This window comes from Erythrolamprus reginae, chromosome 5 (assembly GCF_031021105.1).
Source record: "Erythrolamprus reginae isolate rEryReg1 chromosome 5, rEryReg1.hap1, whole genome shotgun sequence".
NCBI lineage: Eukaryota > Metazoa > Chordata > Lepidosauria > Squamata > Dipsadidae > Erythrolamprus > Erythrolamprus reginae.
Genome location: NC_091954.1, coordinates 59363348 through 59383473, shown reverse-complemented (window position 1 = coordinate 59383473; position 20126 = coordinate 59363348). Strand labels below are relative to the sequence as shown.

At 37.4% G+C, this 20126-nt stretch overlaps 1 protein-coding gene across 4 annotated transcripts in view; it reads left to right on the top strand.

Moving 5' to 3' along the window:
- The window catches only part of MXI1 (MAX interactor 1, dimerization protein), a 76905-nt gene that overhangs the window by 16836 nt on the left and 39943 nt on the right, over nucleotides 1–20126 (top strand). For all 4 annotated transcript variants that reach the window (XM_070752721.1, XM_070752723.1, XM_070752724.1 and 1 more), the window contains exon 3: nucleotides 16435–16464. In XM_070752721.1, coding sequence (XP_070608822.1) covers nucleotides 16435–16464 — 30 coding nt within the window. The remainder of the gene's footprint in view (nucleotides 1–16434; nucleotides 16465–20126) is intronic.

Below are 20126 nucleotides of genomic sequence, written 5' to 3'. Positions count from 1 at the left end.
ATTTTTCGCTGTCCTAAACCCTGGAGAGAGTGATAAACAGCCCAATGGGCCTACCGGATGTCCTAAGGCTTCAGTGAGCCCTGCACAATGTGCGGGGGACAGCACAAGAGGTTGTGCGTATGCGTGAGGGCAGCTGGGGGTTGTGCACATGCATGGGAGGAGGGCATTGCATTATGGGTGTGGGCACACACATACACGCCATCAAGCATGCGTGCACCGGTTTGGCACCGGAGCCAAAAAAGATTCACCATCACAGGCATAGTCATTGCATGTGGTCATACTAGAATAGATTTCTTCCATCAGAGCTTCCTGATCTCTTTTATAACCAAAGTTAAAACTAGTGCATCAGTCTAGACCAGTGTTTCTCAACCTTGGCCATTTGAAGATGTGTGGACTTTAACTCCCAGAATTCCACATATCTTGAAACGGCCAAGGTTAAGAAACACTGGTCTAGAATGAGTGAAGGTTTAAATAAATACTCCTATTAATAGGGTAGTATAACTGCTACATTATTTATTTTGTATACATTTACGTATATAAATAGTATTCATTCGTTAGCCAAAAAATCTCACATGTGAGTTTGTGAAGTTTGGTATTACATATGTAGTAGTTCAGATATTTAAATGTTTTAAAAGCAAGAGACAAGGAAGAATATATAGGGCAAACAAAAGAAAAACTGGGGCTCTGTTCCCAAAAATGACTAGTGTTATAACAATGATCCAGGAAAAATATTTCACGTAACTGGGTAGAATTGCTATCCTTGACACAATTGTTGCTACCATGGTTGGTACCTTACCAGGTATTAAACCTTTACAGAGCCCATTTATAATAGGATGTATGTTCCTGCCATTCATGATGACATATGGAAGTCTGTTCTGTTAATATATTTTTCCACTGTCTGATCTGCTGGTGCTAAGTTTATTGGTGAGACAAATATGGGGTCTGTACAATTTGATTTGCAAAATATATGCTTCAAAAATTCGATATGCATTTGTATTAATATTTGGCTAAATTTAGAACAAAACTAATGAATCCCAGCAGCAACAGCTGAATTCTGGGACTAACGGCACTGACCCGTATTTATTTTTTATTTCATTAAAAGTATTTATTCCTTAACACCAGTAGCTTTTAGTTACACACACTCTTATAGTAAATATAAGAAACAATTGAGCAATCAAAAGCATTAACAACTAAAATAATGATGATAAAATTGTTAAAGTACCACAAAACAGAACCAAGGAAAATTCAGAACTTCATTTAGATAAGGCAAGAATACATTTTATAATTTCTGTTGAATCTTGGGTTTTTTGACATGGAAGACAACAACAAATGGTGAAATAAACTATTTGTGGTTTTGGAATTAACAGCTATAGTTGTCTTAGTTGCTCTTTTGCTGTTTGACTCTGGCTTACTATGACTACATGAGTTGAAGAGATGTTTTTTTCAGAAATCCCCCCCCCCCATCATAATTTGCACATTACTGAGGATACTTGATATTTTCTTACTATTCTTATTTTAACTTTTTTTAAAAATCCTACATCATTTCAAGTAGTTTCTACTAGTTAGTCTCTGATACTGAAAGTGAACACAGCATACATGGGAACTAGTTTTTGAAGTATAAAATAGACAAAGGGCATATAAGATCTTTTTAGCCTCCTAGTTATCTCCTTTCCTTTCTCAGTTTTTAAATGCTTCAATTGGATTTATATGGGAGTAAAGGCTGGTAAATTGCAATCTCAATAGTTCTTCCATAGCCAAAGAATTGTTGCATGGCAGGAAATAGAAACAAAACTCACATGTATGCAAACTGATGCTTTTTCCAATGTATAATCAGGGTTAATGAAATTTAAATGGGCTGTTGTATAATCCAACAATCTAACTGGGTTCAGAAAAGGACACAACAAATTGAGGATAAGAACACTGACAGCTATTAGTGGAAACAGGAGGTACAACCTCATGCCCAGCTTATATACAAAAAATGGAAGCCTGCCACTCAGAGTGAATTGCTTTCTGCAAATCTGGGATGGTTGCAAAATTCCAAACAAACATCTAATAGCGTTGTAATATTTGAGGCAATAATTTTGATCAATCATGTTCTAAATGTGTTTGATTTTAATTTTTACTAATAATTTCTAGTGCACAGACCATAGATGTTTTTCAAGAATAGCAAAAAAACAAACAAACCCCAACCAAAGACCAACTGGGAAAGAAGAACAGAAGGGGAGGTTGTGTGTGTATGGGGATATGTGCATGTGTGTATTTCTTAATTCTTACCGTGATTATTTCTAATATTCAAAGCAGCTTAAAGTTTGTTTTTAAACTTTTGTAAAACAAAAAAGTTTTAAAAGTTTATTTATGCATTACTTATTTGCTTTTCAAAATCATAGTCTTAAAGCAAACTACAATATAAAATTGTAACATAATTCAGAAATTATAACTATATTGTAAAATATATTGTAATATGCCATTCGGGGCCACTCTAAGAGCGGGAATGAAGAACGGCTGCAATTGTCCAGCCCATTTGACAGCCAGTTATAAAAGGGAGCTGTCTAACGGCATTACCTCAGAATGTTAGTTTAGTTGTTACTGAATTGTTATTAATAAAGTGCATACATGGTGTCACCTCAGTTATAGCACCTGGCCAGCTTATACTACAGAGCATTGGCAATGAAGGCTGGGATCACAAAACTGAGGCAAGGAGCAATCACTATTCAAAACTGCTACTGGTGACAAGATGTCACTTGCTGAGGCCACCCTCGACGACTCTGCAAAACAAAAATGGTGACTCAAAACACATTCACACATTTTAACCCACCCGGTGAGATGTGGGAGTCCTGCGTGGGAAGATTTGAATGTTTCCTCATAGCCAACACTTGCATAGAGCTATCGGGGGATAGGAAACCTGTCTACTTCTTAGGGTTTTGTGGTACAGAGATGTTTGAGACAGCACAAGCACTTTTTGCCCCTCAGTCCATCCACACTGTGTCATGGGAGGCTATGCTGGCCAAACTCAAAGACCACTACACCCCTCCGCCCTCCTGATGTGTGAGGCGTTACACACTCTACCATAGGAACCAAAGGTAGGGTGAAACAATCAGTTCATTGCAGCCTGAGGAAAACCGCACTCTATTGTGAGTTTTTCAATTTAAAAGACTATCTCTCGGATTATTTAGTTTTCGACATAAGAGACATAAGAGATAGCCGCTATTCCGAGTTGGTATTTGGCCATAAGCTCTTTCTCGGGCTTTTGACTGGTGACTGACAGACCTCTCCAGTGCTGTTTTAACAGATGACCTGGTGGATTGTATTCCTGACCAGCTATGACTACATTCTGACAATTGGTTGAGGGTGGGGGCAATTCTAATCTCTGGGGGGAGTTGGTTTCAGAGGGCCGGGGCCGCCACAGAGAAGGCTCTTCCCCTGGGTCCCGCCAAGCGACATTGTTTGGTTGACGGGATCTGGAGAAGACCCACTCTGTGGGACCTAACTGGTCGCTGGGATTCATGCAGCAGAAGGTGGTCCCTGAGGTAATCTGGTCCGGTGCCATGAAGGGCTTTATAGGTCATAACCAACACTTTGAATTGTGACCGGGAACTGATCGGCAACCAATGCAGACTGCGGAGTGTTGGTGTAACATGGGCATATTTGGGAAAGCCCATGACTGCTCTCGCAGCTGCATTCTGCACGAACTGAAGTTTCCGAACACTTTTCAAAGGTAGCCCCATGTAGAGAGCGTAACAGTAGTCGAGCCTCGAGGCAATGAGGGCATGAGTGACTGTGAGCAGTGAATCCTGGTCCAAATAGGGTCGCAACTGGTGCACCAGGCGAACCTAGGCGAACGCCCCCCTCGCCACAGCTGAAAGGTGTTTCTCTAATGTGAGCTATCGATCGAGGAGGACGCCCAAGTTGCGAACCCTCTCTGAGGGGGTCAATGATTCTCCCCCCAGGGTAATGGACGGACAGATGGAATTGTCCTTGGGAGGCAAGATCCACAGCCACTCCATCGTGTCTGGGTTGAGTTTGAGTTTGCTGACACCCATCCAGGCCCCGACAGCCTCCAGGCACCGGCACATCACTTCCACTGCTTCGTTGACTGGACATGGGGTGGAGATGTATAACTGGGTATCATCGGCATATTGATGATACCTCACCCCATGCCCTTGGATGATCTCACCCAGCGGTTTCATGTAGATATTAAATAGCAGGGGGGAGAGGACCGACCCCTGAGGTACCCCACAAGGGAGAGACCTAGAGGTCGACCTCTGACCCCCCACTAACACTGACTGCGACCGACCGGAGAGGTAGGAGGAAGACCACTGAAGAACAGTGCCTCCCACTCCCAACCCCTCCAGCCGGCGGAGAAGGATACCTAGGTATACATGGTGTTGCTTCAGTTATTGCCATCTCATAATACGGAGCACGTATAATATTCAAAAACAAATCAATTAAAAATAAGACCATAGAATCTATTCCATTAAACACCAAAGACAATAAACAAGCATATATTAAAATAAGTCCAGTTTTTAACTAACCACATTTCTCTTGAAGGGAATTTCTTAGACTAGTGATAGTTTCAAGCATAGCTTCCTTTCTGATATCCCTCTAAATGGTGTGCCAATAAGTAGATCCTTTAGTAGCTAAAGGATTAGTTACTCCTTTTGTTGGTCTGGTAGAGGTAGAAGCAGTTGGTCGGTGGAAGAGGAAACAGAAGCAGAAAAGGAAGAATTGTGACATAGGAGGAGTTAGAAACGAAGAAGGCAAAGAGCCATTAACAAAAAAAGGGAGAGAAAGGCAAGTTCTTTCTTTCCTCCTTTCCTCACAGCAAAAGGGGTCAAAATTACTCTGTTTTTGCTGCTAATGGCACCAAAAATTGGAGTGATTTTCTCTTCTTTGTGTTGGTGGAGATGCATGCTTATGACACTCACTTCTGCCCGGAAAAAAAGGGTCAAAACTGCAGTGTTTGGTTGCCATTAGTGAAGGGGTTAAGGGTAGTCTGAGAAGGGGACAACTTCTCCTTTATTACCCAGCAAGACCGTAACACCTTTTGCCAGCCCAGGACTAGCAAATATTTTTAAAAGGACAGAGGTAGAAATGATATTTATTGTGTTAAATATACTTACGCATATGTAACATTTTAAAGTATAGCATCTGAGTCCTGTTGACTCATTTCATTCCTTACCTGGATGTAAGATCTACTGAAATCAGGATGGAAAATTATCAGTAGGCTTATATAAAAGTGGGACTCATGTCCTTTACAAAAATAGATACAATATCTACAGATAGATCCAACAGACAACATGTTAAGAGAGACATTAAGACAGTAATGGCTCTACTATAGAAGGCATACTCAGAATATGACTCCACCCAAGATGATTTCGGAGACATTATAGTATATGCATATTGGAATATGGAAAAACTAGTATGAATATGCATGACAAAGCTTGCTGAGGAATATGTGTGGCTGCATAATTTCATAGACAAGTTCTATCAGCACGGAGAAGGAACATTATTACATTGACAAATATCTGCCACTGAGTTTATTCTGTTGTCCTTATTCTACTTTTCCAAATAATATCCAAAATTGGTAAATTAAATATTCAGGTTTGGTTTCAACAGACTATAGCTATGATGGGGAACCTATGGCAAGGGTACCACGGGCAGCATGTGGAGCTATTTCTGAGGGCACACGAGGCATTGCCCTATGTCCAACATGCATGTGCACACCGGCCCATTTTTGGCATTCCAGAGGGCAGGGTGGAGGCCATTTTGACCCTTTCCAGACTTCATGAAAGTCTCCAGAGCCTGTGGATGGTGAAAAACAGACACAACGGGCCTACCAGAAGTCTGGAAATGAACTTCCAGTTAGGCTGTTGGGCTATTTTTCGCCCTCTTCAGGCCTCAGGCGGCCTTCCTGAAGTCTGGGGAAGGCGAAAAATAGCCCAATGGGCCTACTGGAAGTTTGGAACCCTGCTATCAGCCTGATACTTGATAAGAACTATACAGTGAAGTATATTTTTAAAATTAAAAATACCCCATTGAAGCAAAAGAATCAATGGCCGAAAATTGACAGGGAATGGTAGAACTTACTCAAATACTTTTCCTTCCTCTGAAAAGAGTTACTTGCATAACTCTTAATGGGAATTTTGGTGGCACAATAGGTTCAAAAGTTCTGTCTCATTTTCTTGGAAAGAGTCTAGAGACACATTGCATATAAATTTAATATATTATTATAGTTTGTTGCACAGTCAGCCAGATGTTTAGACTGGACTTGGTATTTTTATCCACCTACTGAATCCTTCTCAAGAACCTGGGATGCAGATATTGTTAAGTATCATCATAGAATGTAAGCTTTTCCAAATTAAACCAGCTTTTGCAATTCACTGTGATTTTGTCAAGGGTTGTTCCAGATGTTGTTGTTCTTAATAATCATGAAGTGTTTAAAAATCCAGACCAACTCAAAAATACATTTGTGGTGATGAGTATTTCTTAATCTTTGCTCTGTGTAGTTAAATGTTCCATGAAGTTTAGAAGTGTTCTATGAATTGGTTTAAGAGAAATTTTGCTCTGCAGTTTAGATCCATTTAGGGGCCAAGAAATATCCTATTTGTGAAAGAAGAGGAAAGGTAGCTTTGGCAGTCACAATAGCAACATATAAGTTGCACTTTAAGATTTTCTTTAATAAGTCTCATTCTGGATATTGATGAAATGTGCCATTGAATTCAAAGTTACACATCTAAATGGTATAATCCATGTCTTGTATCTAAGAGAAAATAAAGATAATTATTGATGTGTATGTTTTGTTTCAATAATTATTTCTTTCTTCATAAAGGGAGAGCATAACTGTTTCTATAAACATCTTTAAAGATTTTAAAATTTTAGCACTTGATTTTTGGTAACACTTTGATTTCATCAAGTTCTTGAAACATCTTGAGAATTCTTTGCTTAGTCTGATGCTAGTAAAAAAAACAAAAACTCCAGAGTTTATATAAATAGCTGTTTGACTGAATTTCCCTGCAATAGACAATATGTTCTTTCTACTTACCACTTCTAGGTATAAGCCAGAGAAATCTTTTTAGCAATTGATAACATTGCAAATATATTATGCATTTTTTCAAACATAGGTAATTTATTCATGCATCTAACAAGCAAAATATAGATGACTACCTGGAGATACTTGTGGACATCTTTGCAGCTGTGCTCAATGTTTGATGCAGTCTGTTCTCGTTCAGCCTGTCATTTGTTCATTACAAGTGTATTATTCTATATTAGACCATAAAGATAGTTATTGGTTTTAAGTTATATACAGCCCTCTTATGTCAGGTGTATTGTAAGCTACAAATAATTCTGTTCAGGATTGTCCCTGAATATAAAAATGTACACAAACCCTTACTACTTCTGCTGGTTTAGATCTATGCTAAATTAAGGGAGTTAAATCTGGATTTACACTTACACAGTTTGCAACTCACAAGCTATACAGATAATGTCTGGTGTGTACAAATATTATTCTGAGCCCTAAATGTGCCAAATTCAAACTACCGTGCCCTTTTCTGTTTCAATTTTTATTCAAGATAGCCGTAGCACAGAGAAGCATGTAACAGGCAATATTTTTCACAGAACTAGGCTGCTTGGGCTACTAACTTCTGTATGAATATTTTTCTTTCTGTTGGCCAAAAAAATAGGAGTGGTATATATTTTAACTATATATTTTGGCCCCTTTTGCTTGTTTTGTAATCCAAGTGAAAACCAGCTTTAAGTGCTCAAATTCTTGTTGTTGTCTGACCAAACAGAATGAATATTTTGGTTGGGCAGCAAAAATTACTTGACCTTCCTGTTATTCCAATGCTCAGAATTTAGTGACTGCTTTTAATCCAGGGAGCTTTGGAAAACAGTGTTGCTAACTTGCAGAAGATAATTTGATGTATAATCCTCCCTTGGGGATGACTAGGATAGATGCAGTCATTTGGTATAGAAAACAAGGAACCCATTTAACAATGTTACTGTTTATCCAAAAATTAGGTGACTATTTTTCAGTCTCAACAATCTTACAGCTCTGTTTGGAAAGTTGAAAATTGAAGAAGGAATACCTTGTTTAAATAAGTGCCAGGCATAAACAAGAATGGCAGGTTGCAATGCAGTCTGACCTCCATTGGAGGTTGGGTAATTGCGATAGCATAGCTTTTTTGAACATCTGTAGGCAACCTGATAATTCCTATCAGCGTACTCATATGAGACCAACTGAAGTATCCACCCTTTGTTATCACAAATAGCCTGCTTCTGACTCTTTGAATGTGCATGCTGCTATTGCTAGGTTTCAAGGACAGAAATAGTAATATGGCTTGGTTGACATTTTCTGTGTACTTTTTCCATGAAAACTATCTATAATTGAAAAAGTATTGATGGGTCTTCACATGTAGTGCTGACATAGCCAAGTACTACATCTTTTCCTATATAACTGTGATGGTGAACCTCTGGCATGTGTGCCAGATTTGGCACACAGCGCCCTCTCTTATGACAGATGAACTGTTGCCCCAACTCAGCTCCACCATGCATGCACTTCCCGTCGGCCAGCTGATTTTCAGATCTCTGCCACACATGCATGGGGGTGGTACATGTGAGACTGCGCATGCATGGGTGGCAGGGAAAGTATGGGGGGGTCACATGTGCATGGGGAAGTATGGGGATTGCATGTGCGGTGGCATGGTGCATAGGGGGAATCACGCATGCATTGCATTATGGGTGCGGCACACACATAGGTATGCCCATGTTACACCAACACTCCGCAGGCTGCATTGCTTGCCAATCAGTTTCTGGTCACAATTCAAAGTGTTGGTTATGACCTATAAAGCCCTTCATGGCATCAGACCAGAATATCTCCGGGACCGCTTTCTGCCGCATGAATCCCAGCGACCAGTTAGGTCCCACAGAGTTGGCCTTCTCCGGGTCCGGTCGACTAAACAATGTCGTCTGGTGGGACCCAGGGGAAGAGCCTTTTCTGTGGCGGCCCCGACCCTCTGGAACCAGCTCCCCCCAGAGATTAGGATTGCCCCCACCCTCCTTGCCTTTCGCAACCTTCTTAAAACCCACCTCTGCTGTCAGGCATGGGGGAACTGAGACTTCTCCCCCTGGCCTATATAATTTATGAATGGTATGTTTGTGTGTGTGTCTTGTTTTTTTAAATAAGGGTTTTTTAGAGACTTTTTAATATTAGATTTGTGATACATTGTTTTTTGTTATTGTTGTGAGCCGCCCTGAGTCTGCGGAGAGGGGCAAAATCTACTATCTAATAAATGAATGAATGAATGAATGACAAAAAGCAGCACACGATTACAAAAAGATAAGTCATCATAGCTGTGTAGAAAGTATATTATACTAGATCATATAAAAGATATACCATTACAGATCATTAAAGCTGAGCAACCTAATTTGTAATGAAATAGGGAACCTTGTTATACTGAAGAAAAATCCAGAAATAAGGTTTGGCAAGCAGAGCTCTCTTGAACCCAGAAGGCTTTTATATAAGCTTCAACTGGTGAGGTATAAAGCCATGTACCGAATTCTAAATTACGTCCTGCCATCCCTCATATTCAAACCTTTCTATTGTATACATATAGCTCGCATAGAACCAGTCAAAGTCTAAGTATGTTTACCTGTCTTACACCTTTAGTCCCACTTTCCCATGCTCTTTTTAAGTGTATTTTTCTGAAAGTTTTAAAAATGTCACCATAGGCAAAGTGTATCTATTAGCAATACAGTATTTTAATATCATATTCAGAACTGTAACTATCTATATCAATAATGACAATGAGATACAATACAGAAGCTCAATGTTTGCTTTCAAGCAGTAGATCAGATGTGCAACATATCTACTATTCGATTCTTTGCTCAATGTTGAGATACTTGAAAGTACTCTTTGTCTTTTTTTAGGAGTGTCTTATAAATAGCTTGGGTTTGCCTTCCGTTTCCTTGACAAGAAGTTTTCAGAAAAAGTACTTTAAAAAAATAAGTCCTCTGAACCAATGGTGAAATCCAAATATTTTTACTACCAGTTCTATGGGCATGGCTTGATAGGCATAATGTTGCTGGAGGGAGTGGCAGGGGAAGGAAAGTGCAAAATTTTAATTCCCACCCCACTTTGGGGCCAGCCAGAGATGGTATTTGCCGGTTCTCTGAACTACTCAAAATTTCTGCTACTGGTTTTCCAAAACCTGTCAGAAGCTGTTGGATTTCATCCCACTCTAAGCTATTGCTACAGAGATAAACTAGAAATTATTGGAAGAGTGTTTGAATATAAATATGTTCCTGACGTATCAGTGGAAGGATTTTTAACCACTAAAGATGAGGAATTTATAGAATTCTTATTCTACCCAAATCTTTCTCCTGTGGGTTCTTTTTCCTTATTTGAAGAGGTTCTTATAGAGAAGCTGCTTGGAAGTGAATGGCTGAAAACAGTAACCCTCTTGCACATTTTAAACAATAAAAGGCACTCAAATCTCCCCAACTACTTTCTTTGCCACTCCAATTTTATCTTAATATTAGTTTTACCAGATCATGTGGGGAAGTTAAGTGAATTTCAGGATAATGAGGAAGATTGCTATAACTTACAACCACTTGCCAGTTTTATTTATTCACCAAGCATTGCATTCTGAGCTTCTGTAGGGTTTAACTTTGATATTCATGAACCTGTGTTTCTAAAGGTTGTTTTTCCATCCCAACAACATATTTTATTTAAATAAGAAAACTGGGTTAAATATATGTATTATTTACACTGACTTGCTTGTCCTGATAATCACAATGTTGCTTAATATTTCAATAATTTGTTAAGAGAGATGTAAGTTGGCACAACTATTCAAGAAATCCTAATAAATGTATGACCAACTGAGTTATGTACTGCAGTCAGTCTATAACTGAGGTGGGTTTCAGTAGGTTATGACCAATTCTGGAGAACCGGTAGCAGAAATGTTGAGGAGTTCAGAGAATGGGTAAATGCCACCTCGGACTGGACCCACCCCCATCTATTCTCTGCCTCACGTGTCCTAGCTGATTGGGAGAAATGGAGATTTTGCAGTACAGTGTTCCCTCGCTTTTCGCGGGGGATGCGTTCTGAGACCACCCGCAAAAGTCGAATTTCCGCGAAGTAGAGATGTGGAAGTAAATACACTCTTTTTGGCTATGAACAGTATCACAAACCTTCCCTTAACACTTTAAACCCCTAAATTGCAATTTTCCATTCCATTAGCAACCATTTAGATTATTACTCACCATGTTTATTTATTAAAGTTTATTAAAAAAAATATTTATTAAAAGCAGACGAAAGTTTGGCAATGACATATGACATCATCGGGTGGGAAAAAACCGTGGTATAGGGGGAAAACCCACAAAGTATTTTTTTAATTAATATTTTTGAAAAACCGTGGTATAGACTTTTCGTAAAGTTCGAGCCCGCGAAAATTGAGGGAACACTGTAACCTTCCCCGGGAGTGAGGAAGGAATGGAGATTTTACAATATCCTTTCCCTACCACGCCCACCAAGCCATGCCCACTAAGCCAAACTACGCCCACAGAACCGGTAGTAAAAAAAAATTAAACCCACCACGGCTCTATAGGGTTATATTATGCATATTATTTTGTTTTTATTTGTGCCTGTTATTACACCTGCAAAATACTTCAGGATTTAGAATTCTAAATTTTCTGCTTCTCTTTAATGCCACTACTTCACTAAATGTAGTACGGTACGACAGAATTCTTTTGTAACATTATTACTACACATGTGCCAAGAATAAAACTTCATTCACCAGTCTGAATTTTAAATATGGGAAGAGAGGAAAAGTTAAATTAATTTTAATATCTTTGACAAATATTTTTCTGTAAACTACCCTTATTATCCCCTGATAATAAGCCCAATCGGGCTTTTGAGTGCATGGCAATAAGACCAAGCACTTATTTCCGAGTTCAAAAAAAGCAGAAAAGACAGGATCTTATTTTGGGGAAAACACAGTATCCGATTTGCAAAAATATTAAGCTGCTTTTGAAAGAGAAAACTTGGTAGAAGGAATATTGCCCACCATTAAGCAAAATTTCCTGTATTTTCAATGCAAAACTGAACATATTTCCCTCCCTTGAAGGATAATTTTTAGCTCATAGTTGAATGAGTGTAACACTCAGTACTTTGAATACCATGATTCACTAAAATAATGAAGTGTTAGTATGCTTGTGGGAACTCTGATATTTCTAGAATTATTAAAAATATATATTTAGCAAAAGAGATTAATGGGGTATTCTGGTACTCAGATGAATAACCGATTGGACTTGTTGGAAATTGACTCTGAGCATAACAGATTTACCATTCAATGGAAAGGTTCAGTTTAAATTATAAACAACATACATATTTCAGGTAAAGAAACAGCTTTTATTTCACTAGATCTACTGTATTCTTCAGCTAAGTCAACAATTGTCTTTCCATTAGCCAAGAAGACCTGTTTTGGAATCCAAGACACAGCACTATATATGTGATCTTGAGTGCCTAAAAGAAAAGAAGGTTATAAATCCACCAAGGAAAAATTGGGGACTTTTTTAAAAAGAATGCTTAAGGCTACATTTGAGAGAGAGGTCATAGGAATCCCTATGGAGTTTTATTTATTTCTTCTCTTTGGCTATAGCAGAACTTTGGGTGTTATTATTTATTTCATGGAGCAATTCTTAAATTAATAGTTTACCTAAACTATATTTTCTTACAGATAATTCCTGTTAATTCAACTATGCTTTTTTTGGTACTATTCAATGCTTCCACATATTCATTAGAATTTCATCTTTAACATAAAGCATAATAGTATTACGCCCAAAGATTAAGAATCCTATTTTCAGGGAATGGCTTACTTGAAAGATCTCTTTGTGCTATTAAACAACTTACTTAATGAAGCTTTGCTTTTGAATTTCTACTTACTTGGAATAAAACAGGAAGGAATTGCAAGGACAACATTGAAATTTAGCATGGTTGATGAAATGGAAACACTGATTATAATATAATACAGTTTATAAGTGAAATATTGTCTTCTTGCCTATTACAACCTGGCACCCATGAGTGTGCTGGACTTCTATCAACTTCAACTGACATGATCTATTATGAGGAGATTAGACCATCATCAGATTAGAAATGGTGGATGTAGTTTCTTCAGAAGAAGAGACTATTCCATTTAATGATTAATAAACAAACAACTTCACAAGATTGTTGACTTCTAATTGCAGTTTTAGTTAGAAATGTGTTACAAAGATGCAGGAGACAAAACCAGCATATTTCCTGAGGAGAGAACACTGATTATCTCTTGAGTTACCAAGGAGAACACTACATGTATTTCAAAATGTTTTCTATTTTAAGGATTGTTCCTTGTAGTAGTCTGACAGAATATATTTAGCAGCTGTAGAAGTTTTTCTTTTTCACTCCTCCTACGTGGGAAAGTTCATACTATTTTATTTTATGCTAGTATGGTTTTAAATCACAGTATAAATTAACACACTTCATGACAAGATGGCATCCCTCCTCATTTATGATGTTTTGATGGAAGGAAGATAAGTAACAGAATTTCCCATATGTAAGAAGTAAAGGAGAGCCTGCTGTTTTAATTTTGTTCCCAGTGGTAGGCTGAACTTTGTTCTTTCAGCTCCAACCTTGATGACTGGTTTGATTATAATCTAGGAATTCAATCTTTTGCCTAGGAGTTGTAGCCCTTAATGGAATCTCTAGGAAAGGGAGATGTTTCCTGCAGGAATGAAGAGTAAATAAAATTATTAATACACAGTTTTGCTTTATTCCACTGCATATGTGGTAACTCTGAAGTTTTTCTTGGCTTTAAATGCTGTCATTTGATGGATTAGTGAAAATAATTTCATTTAAGCTTATCAGATACAAAAAATTCACTGCTTCAAAACATTTAAAAATCCAAATGCATAAAATACACACATGCATGCGAAGGAATACAATCAATGGTCATGCTTTATGAAGTTTACAATGTTACCATTGTTTCGTAGCAGTTGAACAAAATATATGTAATGTTGTAATTAATGAGCCTCAAGAATTTTAGGTCAGAACTAGAACTAAATAGGAATGTTACTATGAGAGGCCAATAAACTGAGAAGGATATTTTTGAGATTGATCAGTCTAACCCAACACAGAGAAATGCTCTTTTTCTCCTTGCTATGTCCTGACTGACATAAATCTAGACCCTTCTGCTTATATTTTTAAATTGTTGCTTGCTGTTGTGGTGGACGGATAATTGTGTTTAAAATCTGATTTCATTCTCTTAGTAATGCGTATAAGTACAGTGGTACCTTTACTTAAGAACTTAATTTGTTCCATGACCAGGTTCTTAAGTAGAAAAGTTTGTAAGTAGAAGCAATTTTCCCATAGGAATCAATTTAAAAGCAAATAATGCATGCAAACCCATTAGGAAAGAAATAATAGCTCACAATTTGGGTGGGAGGAGGAGAAGGAAGAAGGGGAGGAGAACAATCACTGCCGAAAGAAGAAGGTGGGGTGAGGGGAATAAAAAAAAATCCAAAACTTTAAGGCTTAAAAAAAAAAAAGAGGGACTGTGAGGCGGCGAGGAGGAGCACGCGCCTCCCATACCTGGCACAAGGCTGCCTCCCATACTCTGCGCCAGAGAGAGAAACCCAGGCGGGCGAGAGGGTGGAACCTCCCACTCCTATGACTGAAAGGCTGCTGCTGCTGCTGCTACTACCTGCTTCCTCTTCCTTCCCATGCTGAAGGGCTCCCCTCTCCTCTCGCTCGCTTGCTTCGTAGCCAGTGCCTTTCCTTCACTGTGGTGATTCCTCAGTTTGGCTGAAGCCGAGTTGATCCAGCTGGGGCAAAGCGCCCCTTTTGCCTTTCCGCTCTCAGATGCTCCGGGAGGCAACCTCGCGCCGGGTGTATGGGAGGCAGTACCCAGGAGTCACCACAGTGAAGTGGTTTATTCTCTCTCCAAGCGTCTAGAGAAAGGAAAATGCTCCATTCACTCTGCACTGCCAAAGCCTTCTTAAGCACCACTGAAAGGCTCCTCTGGCAGCCCAGAAAAGCCTGAGATGGCTAGGATTAAAGGGGGAATGGCAGGAAACTTCATGCCACCCTCAAATTTCCTGGGAAATTTTTCTGGGCTTGGGTTCTTAAGTAGAAAATGGTTCTTAAGAAGAGGCAAAAAAATCTTGAACACCCGGTTCTTATCTAGAAAAGTTCTTAAGTAGAGGCATTCTTAGGTAGAAGTACCACTGTATGTGTATTTAAAGATTAACATCAGAATATTAGTTATTCCACTTAAAAATCACTTTCCAAATTTCTCCATCATTATTAGAGTATCTGATACATTTCACTGTCAATCTAGCTGATGCCGAGATTAAAATAATTCTAACTATTTTTTTGAAGTTTTTCTTTGGGTTTTTAAAATTTGTCTTAGCATTCCTTTATTATTTTTCTGAATGCCATTCTTAGAAGTTATTGATTCGTAACAAATTCTAATTGAGCCTGGAATTCTTCATTAATTAAATGTTATGGTTTTAATTAAAGGTTCTTTCAGTTGATGATAGAAGGCAGTATTTGAGCTTCAGGAAAATGTGATGATAATTCACAAAAATATGTTGTCAAATCTTAAAATGATAGGCTTTGAATTTAAAAAACAAAATAGATATCCTGGGAACAATTTACACTACAGTATAGATTTTTTAAAGCAATAAATATTTTAAATTAATTCTAGTGATTTATAATTGATGTTTGGCAAATTCTACATACTTCAGTTGTTGTATATTAAGTTATTATAAAAAGATAAAGTATGCAAACATATTTGGAAACTTGCAGATTGCTTGCAAAGTTTAGTGAATTGACTTAAAATGATAATTTTTTAAAAAAATTCATGATTGATTTCAACTTGGAATAGGTATAGTAGTTAAATGTAAGAAAAGAGCTTGGATAATGAGGGGCTTTCTCATTTATTTCTCTTCTTTCTTGTTAATTATTTTAATAACTATAAACAGCATTTTATTTATAGAATGATTTGGGCAGGATTGCTTGCTACTAGAGAATAATGGTAACTAAAGCAATAAACAAATTGATATTGAGTTGAAGATAAATTGTACAGCTTAGAATTTTGCAGTAAGATTTACAGTTGTAGATATTAAATTACTTATATATGTACTTATATACATATATGTACATATGTACTTATATAGTTGGCTATGTTTTTGAATATGAATCTTATAACTGGGAATGAAAAGCTGCTCAAGATTTATGACAGCCGTCATTCAATTTGGCCTTTCCCAAATTGCTTTGAAATATTGGAATTACCCACTAATATATCTGCAAAACATTAGAATAAAGAAAGGTGTTAATGAAAATGGGCTTATGGGGTAGGCTATAGATACATAATAATTTCTTTTTCTTGATTTATCTTTCAGGTCTACGCACAACGAACTAGAAAAGAATCGGTGAGTCATTAATGAACAAATTTAACTGCAAACCTCATTAATATTTTAATTGTTAAAACATCTAAATCATCCTATCATAATTTCAAGATACTCAATCTAGTGTTTACTAGATAGGTTGGGCTATGATTATCAACATCCACAAATGGCAACTGGCTAGGGAAGATGAAAATTGTTGTCCCAAATATCTCCAAGTCAGTTATTAGAAAATATTGTTTTATAAAATTTGGTAGCTGGAAATGCCACATCACATTGCATGATTGTTTAAAATACAGATTTTAAAATATTGAACTGGTGTCCATCCTCTTTAAAATGCAAAGAAGTGACCTATTTTTGCAGCTAATCTGTATTCAGAGAAAATACTGTTTCTCTTTGTGCAAACTGAAATCTGATTGAGTCAGTATTCATACAGAAGGTTGCTAAGGTATCAGATTTCCAAATACTGTACTAGTACATATTAGCTAAAGAGCTTGTATGTTTGTTTTTTTCTTGCATTCTCTTCTCTTCTTCCTTTTGGACCTGTCATAATATCTACTCCATTACAGAAAACTTTCATTGACCAATGGACTCTAGTTTCCTGCTGTTCCTCGTTTTGAGGAACAGTCTTCTGGTAATATGCTTTAGGACATAGTCTAATCATCCTTGAGCCACACTATTAAAACACCTGCATTTTGTTACTTCACTAATTCTACCTTATGACTCATCACCTTTGCAACAGAATGAAAATACTATTGGGAGAGCAGAGAGTTAGTTCACATACATATCAGGTTTAAAGCATTGCTTTCAGGATGCTGTCATTGTATCAGGATCCTATTTATATAGTTATCTTCAAGACCGGAGGGGAGACAGGTTGGTTGAATCAATAGTCTCAGACTCATTACTGGTTCTGTGGAAAAGGAAATGTGTTTCATAGAAGAACAGATTACTGTATTTGGAACTTATTTAAAAGAAAAGACTTGATTTAGCATGGCAGATAAAGCCAGACTGGAACAGGAGAAGTTACATATCTGCATTTAGTCAAAAGGCCAGAATCCCAGCAGTGTTTTGTGGCTCTAGCTTTGTTTTGTTTGTTACTGATTTGCTGTTTGACAAAGGGTGTTCTTTGTATATTTCCTGTGTATGTTTACTTCCTTTTTTCCTTTTAACTGTTAAAAGAACAGTTAAAAGCTGTTCTTTTAACTCAGCCTTAAGATTATTATTGTTTTAAATCTAATGTGTATATAATATTCAGAGAAAACAGGGAATTAAATCTAGTGTGATTTTCAAGGAAAAGAGAGAATTTTGGGGAAATTTGAGGTAGGTTTGAAATGCAAAAGGCAAAGTTCTGTAGGGCTAGGTGGAAAAGAGGGAGAATGGAAATTATGGGTCATAAATTACTGATAACAAAAAGTAAACCCTGGATAGAGAGCAAAAATGATGCTAATGATCAGTAGTAAGTAAAAAAAATCACAAGAAAGATTTGAGTGAATACTTCCATATCTGCACACTGATATGTGAAGAAACTCAGGAAATTGAAATGACTTTTTTGAAATTTTAGATGTATAACGTATTCATAATAGATATTAGGAAAACATGTAGGTAAGTTAGCAGAATGATCTATAGCAAATGATTTAAGATGGCTTTGCTTCAACCTCGTGCCTTTTTGACATGTTGGACTACCATATTCATCTACCAACATTACCATAAGCTAAATTGTAGGTAGAGTGCAGCACAATTCCTATCATGGGGAAGGTATTATATTATAAAACATAGCATGAGTGAAAAAAGGGAAGCAGCAGAAATAGATTTTGTGGAGTGCAAGGTTTGTAGTTATAAAGATTAGCATGATATCATTCTGTGTTTTAACTAAAGATGGGAAAAACACCAACATTGTTTTTTGAGGAGCATTAGTTTTGGTTTTGGTTATACTTCCTCCATGTCAATCAGTAACTGATTTGAATACCTTTAAGCTATGGCTTGCTGTAACTATTGAACTATTTAACAAGCAAAATGGCCTGCTTTCGTAATGTTAAATAACTAAAATAAATGTTATTTTATATATATGTAGTGTTTTCTGATAGTGTTTTTTATTATAGCATCAAGGTCCTCACTACAAAATGTTTTTGGTACACCAGGACAAAAAGTGTAATCAAATTAAATGAAGATAATACTATTATTCAAGTCAATTTTATAATTATTTCCCTTTTTCATATCAAAGTTTAGAATTTGATATCAACATTTGGAGAAACCATGCAATTTTTTAGGACAGTCTATAGCTTTGGAGTGTTAGATCATGTATCTCTTCCATAAATACGATTTACAAAGTCCAAACTAAATCACCCATAATATGGTTTAGTTCACTAGTAAACTCAGGCTGACTGGCTCACATATCATACTAAGGTTTAATAGTATGTTGTGTAAATTATAATGCTGGGTTCCTAATTAGCTTCAAAATCAGTCACATAATATTATGGTGTAGGCTGATGAGTCAATTAGCATATATATGTGGTGGAGCAAGAACAGCTGGAATGTTTTCCTTTGGTGTGGATCCTGGACTTAATGAAGCAAAGTGGACCAACACCAGAAGATAACATGGCTCCCCGAATCAACACAAGACTATGGAAACTTTTGCAACTCATTTGGAAACCAAAGATCCAGAGTATGGGGGAAGAGTGGAGAGGCACACACAGCAAGATGCTTGAAGTCCAGTGTGAAGTTTTCACAGTCTGTTGATTTGGGGAGCCATATCATCTGCTGATGTTGGTCCACTGTGCTTCATTAAGTCCAGGATCAACACAGCCATCTACCAGGAGATTTTGGAGCATGTTTCCTTTCACAGATGAGCTTTATGGGGATGCTGACTTCAATTTTCCAGCATGACTTGGCACCTGTCCACACTGCCCAAAGCACCAAAACCTGGTTCAATGACCGTGGGATTACTGTGCTTGATTGGCCAGCAAACTCACCTGGCCTGAACCACATAGAGAATCTGTGGGGCTTTGCCGAGAGAAAGATGAGAGACATTAGACTGAACAATGCAGAAGAGCTGAAGGCCGCTATTGAAGCATTCTGGTCTTCTATAACATCTCAGCAGTGCCGTAGGCTGATAGCTTATATGCCGCATTGAGGCAGTAATCGCTGCAAAAGGGGCCCAAAACAACTACTGAGTACATAATGCGTTCTTATACTTTTCAGAGTTCCAATATTGTTCTATGTGCAATCTTTGTTTTATTAATCACATGTAATATTCTAATTAATGTGAGATTTGGGATTTTCATGAGCTGTACCCATAATCATAACAATTATGACAAATCATGGCCTGAACTATCTTGCCCTGCATGTAATGAGTTTCTCTCATATATTACGTTTCACCTTTTAAGTTACATTACTTAAATAAATGAACTTTTGCACAATATTCTAATTTTTCCAGTTTCACTTGTATTATCCTTGATACCTAAGGAGAAAGTTATTGTAGATTGAATTTAAAGACATCTGCATACTGTTACTATGTGCATTTAATGCACTGGGTATTTATTTCTTGCCTTTTGATTCTAGTTCCTCACGACTCGCAAGATGATTTTGATACCCACAGAATCAGCTCATAGCTTGTCATGAAAAATAACATTCTTATAATACTGTATATAGGTAATTTAAAAATAAAATAATAGCTACTCTTCTTGTACAAA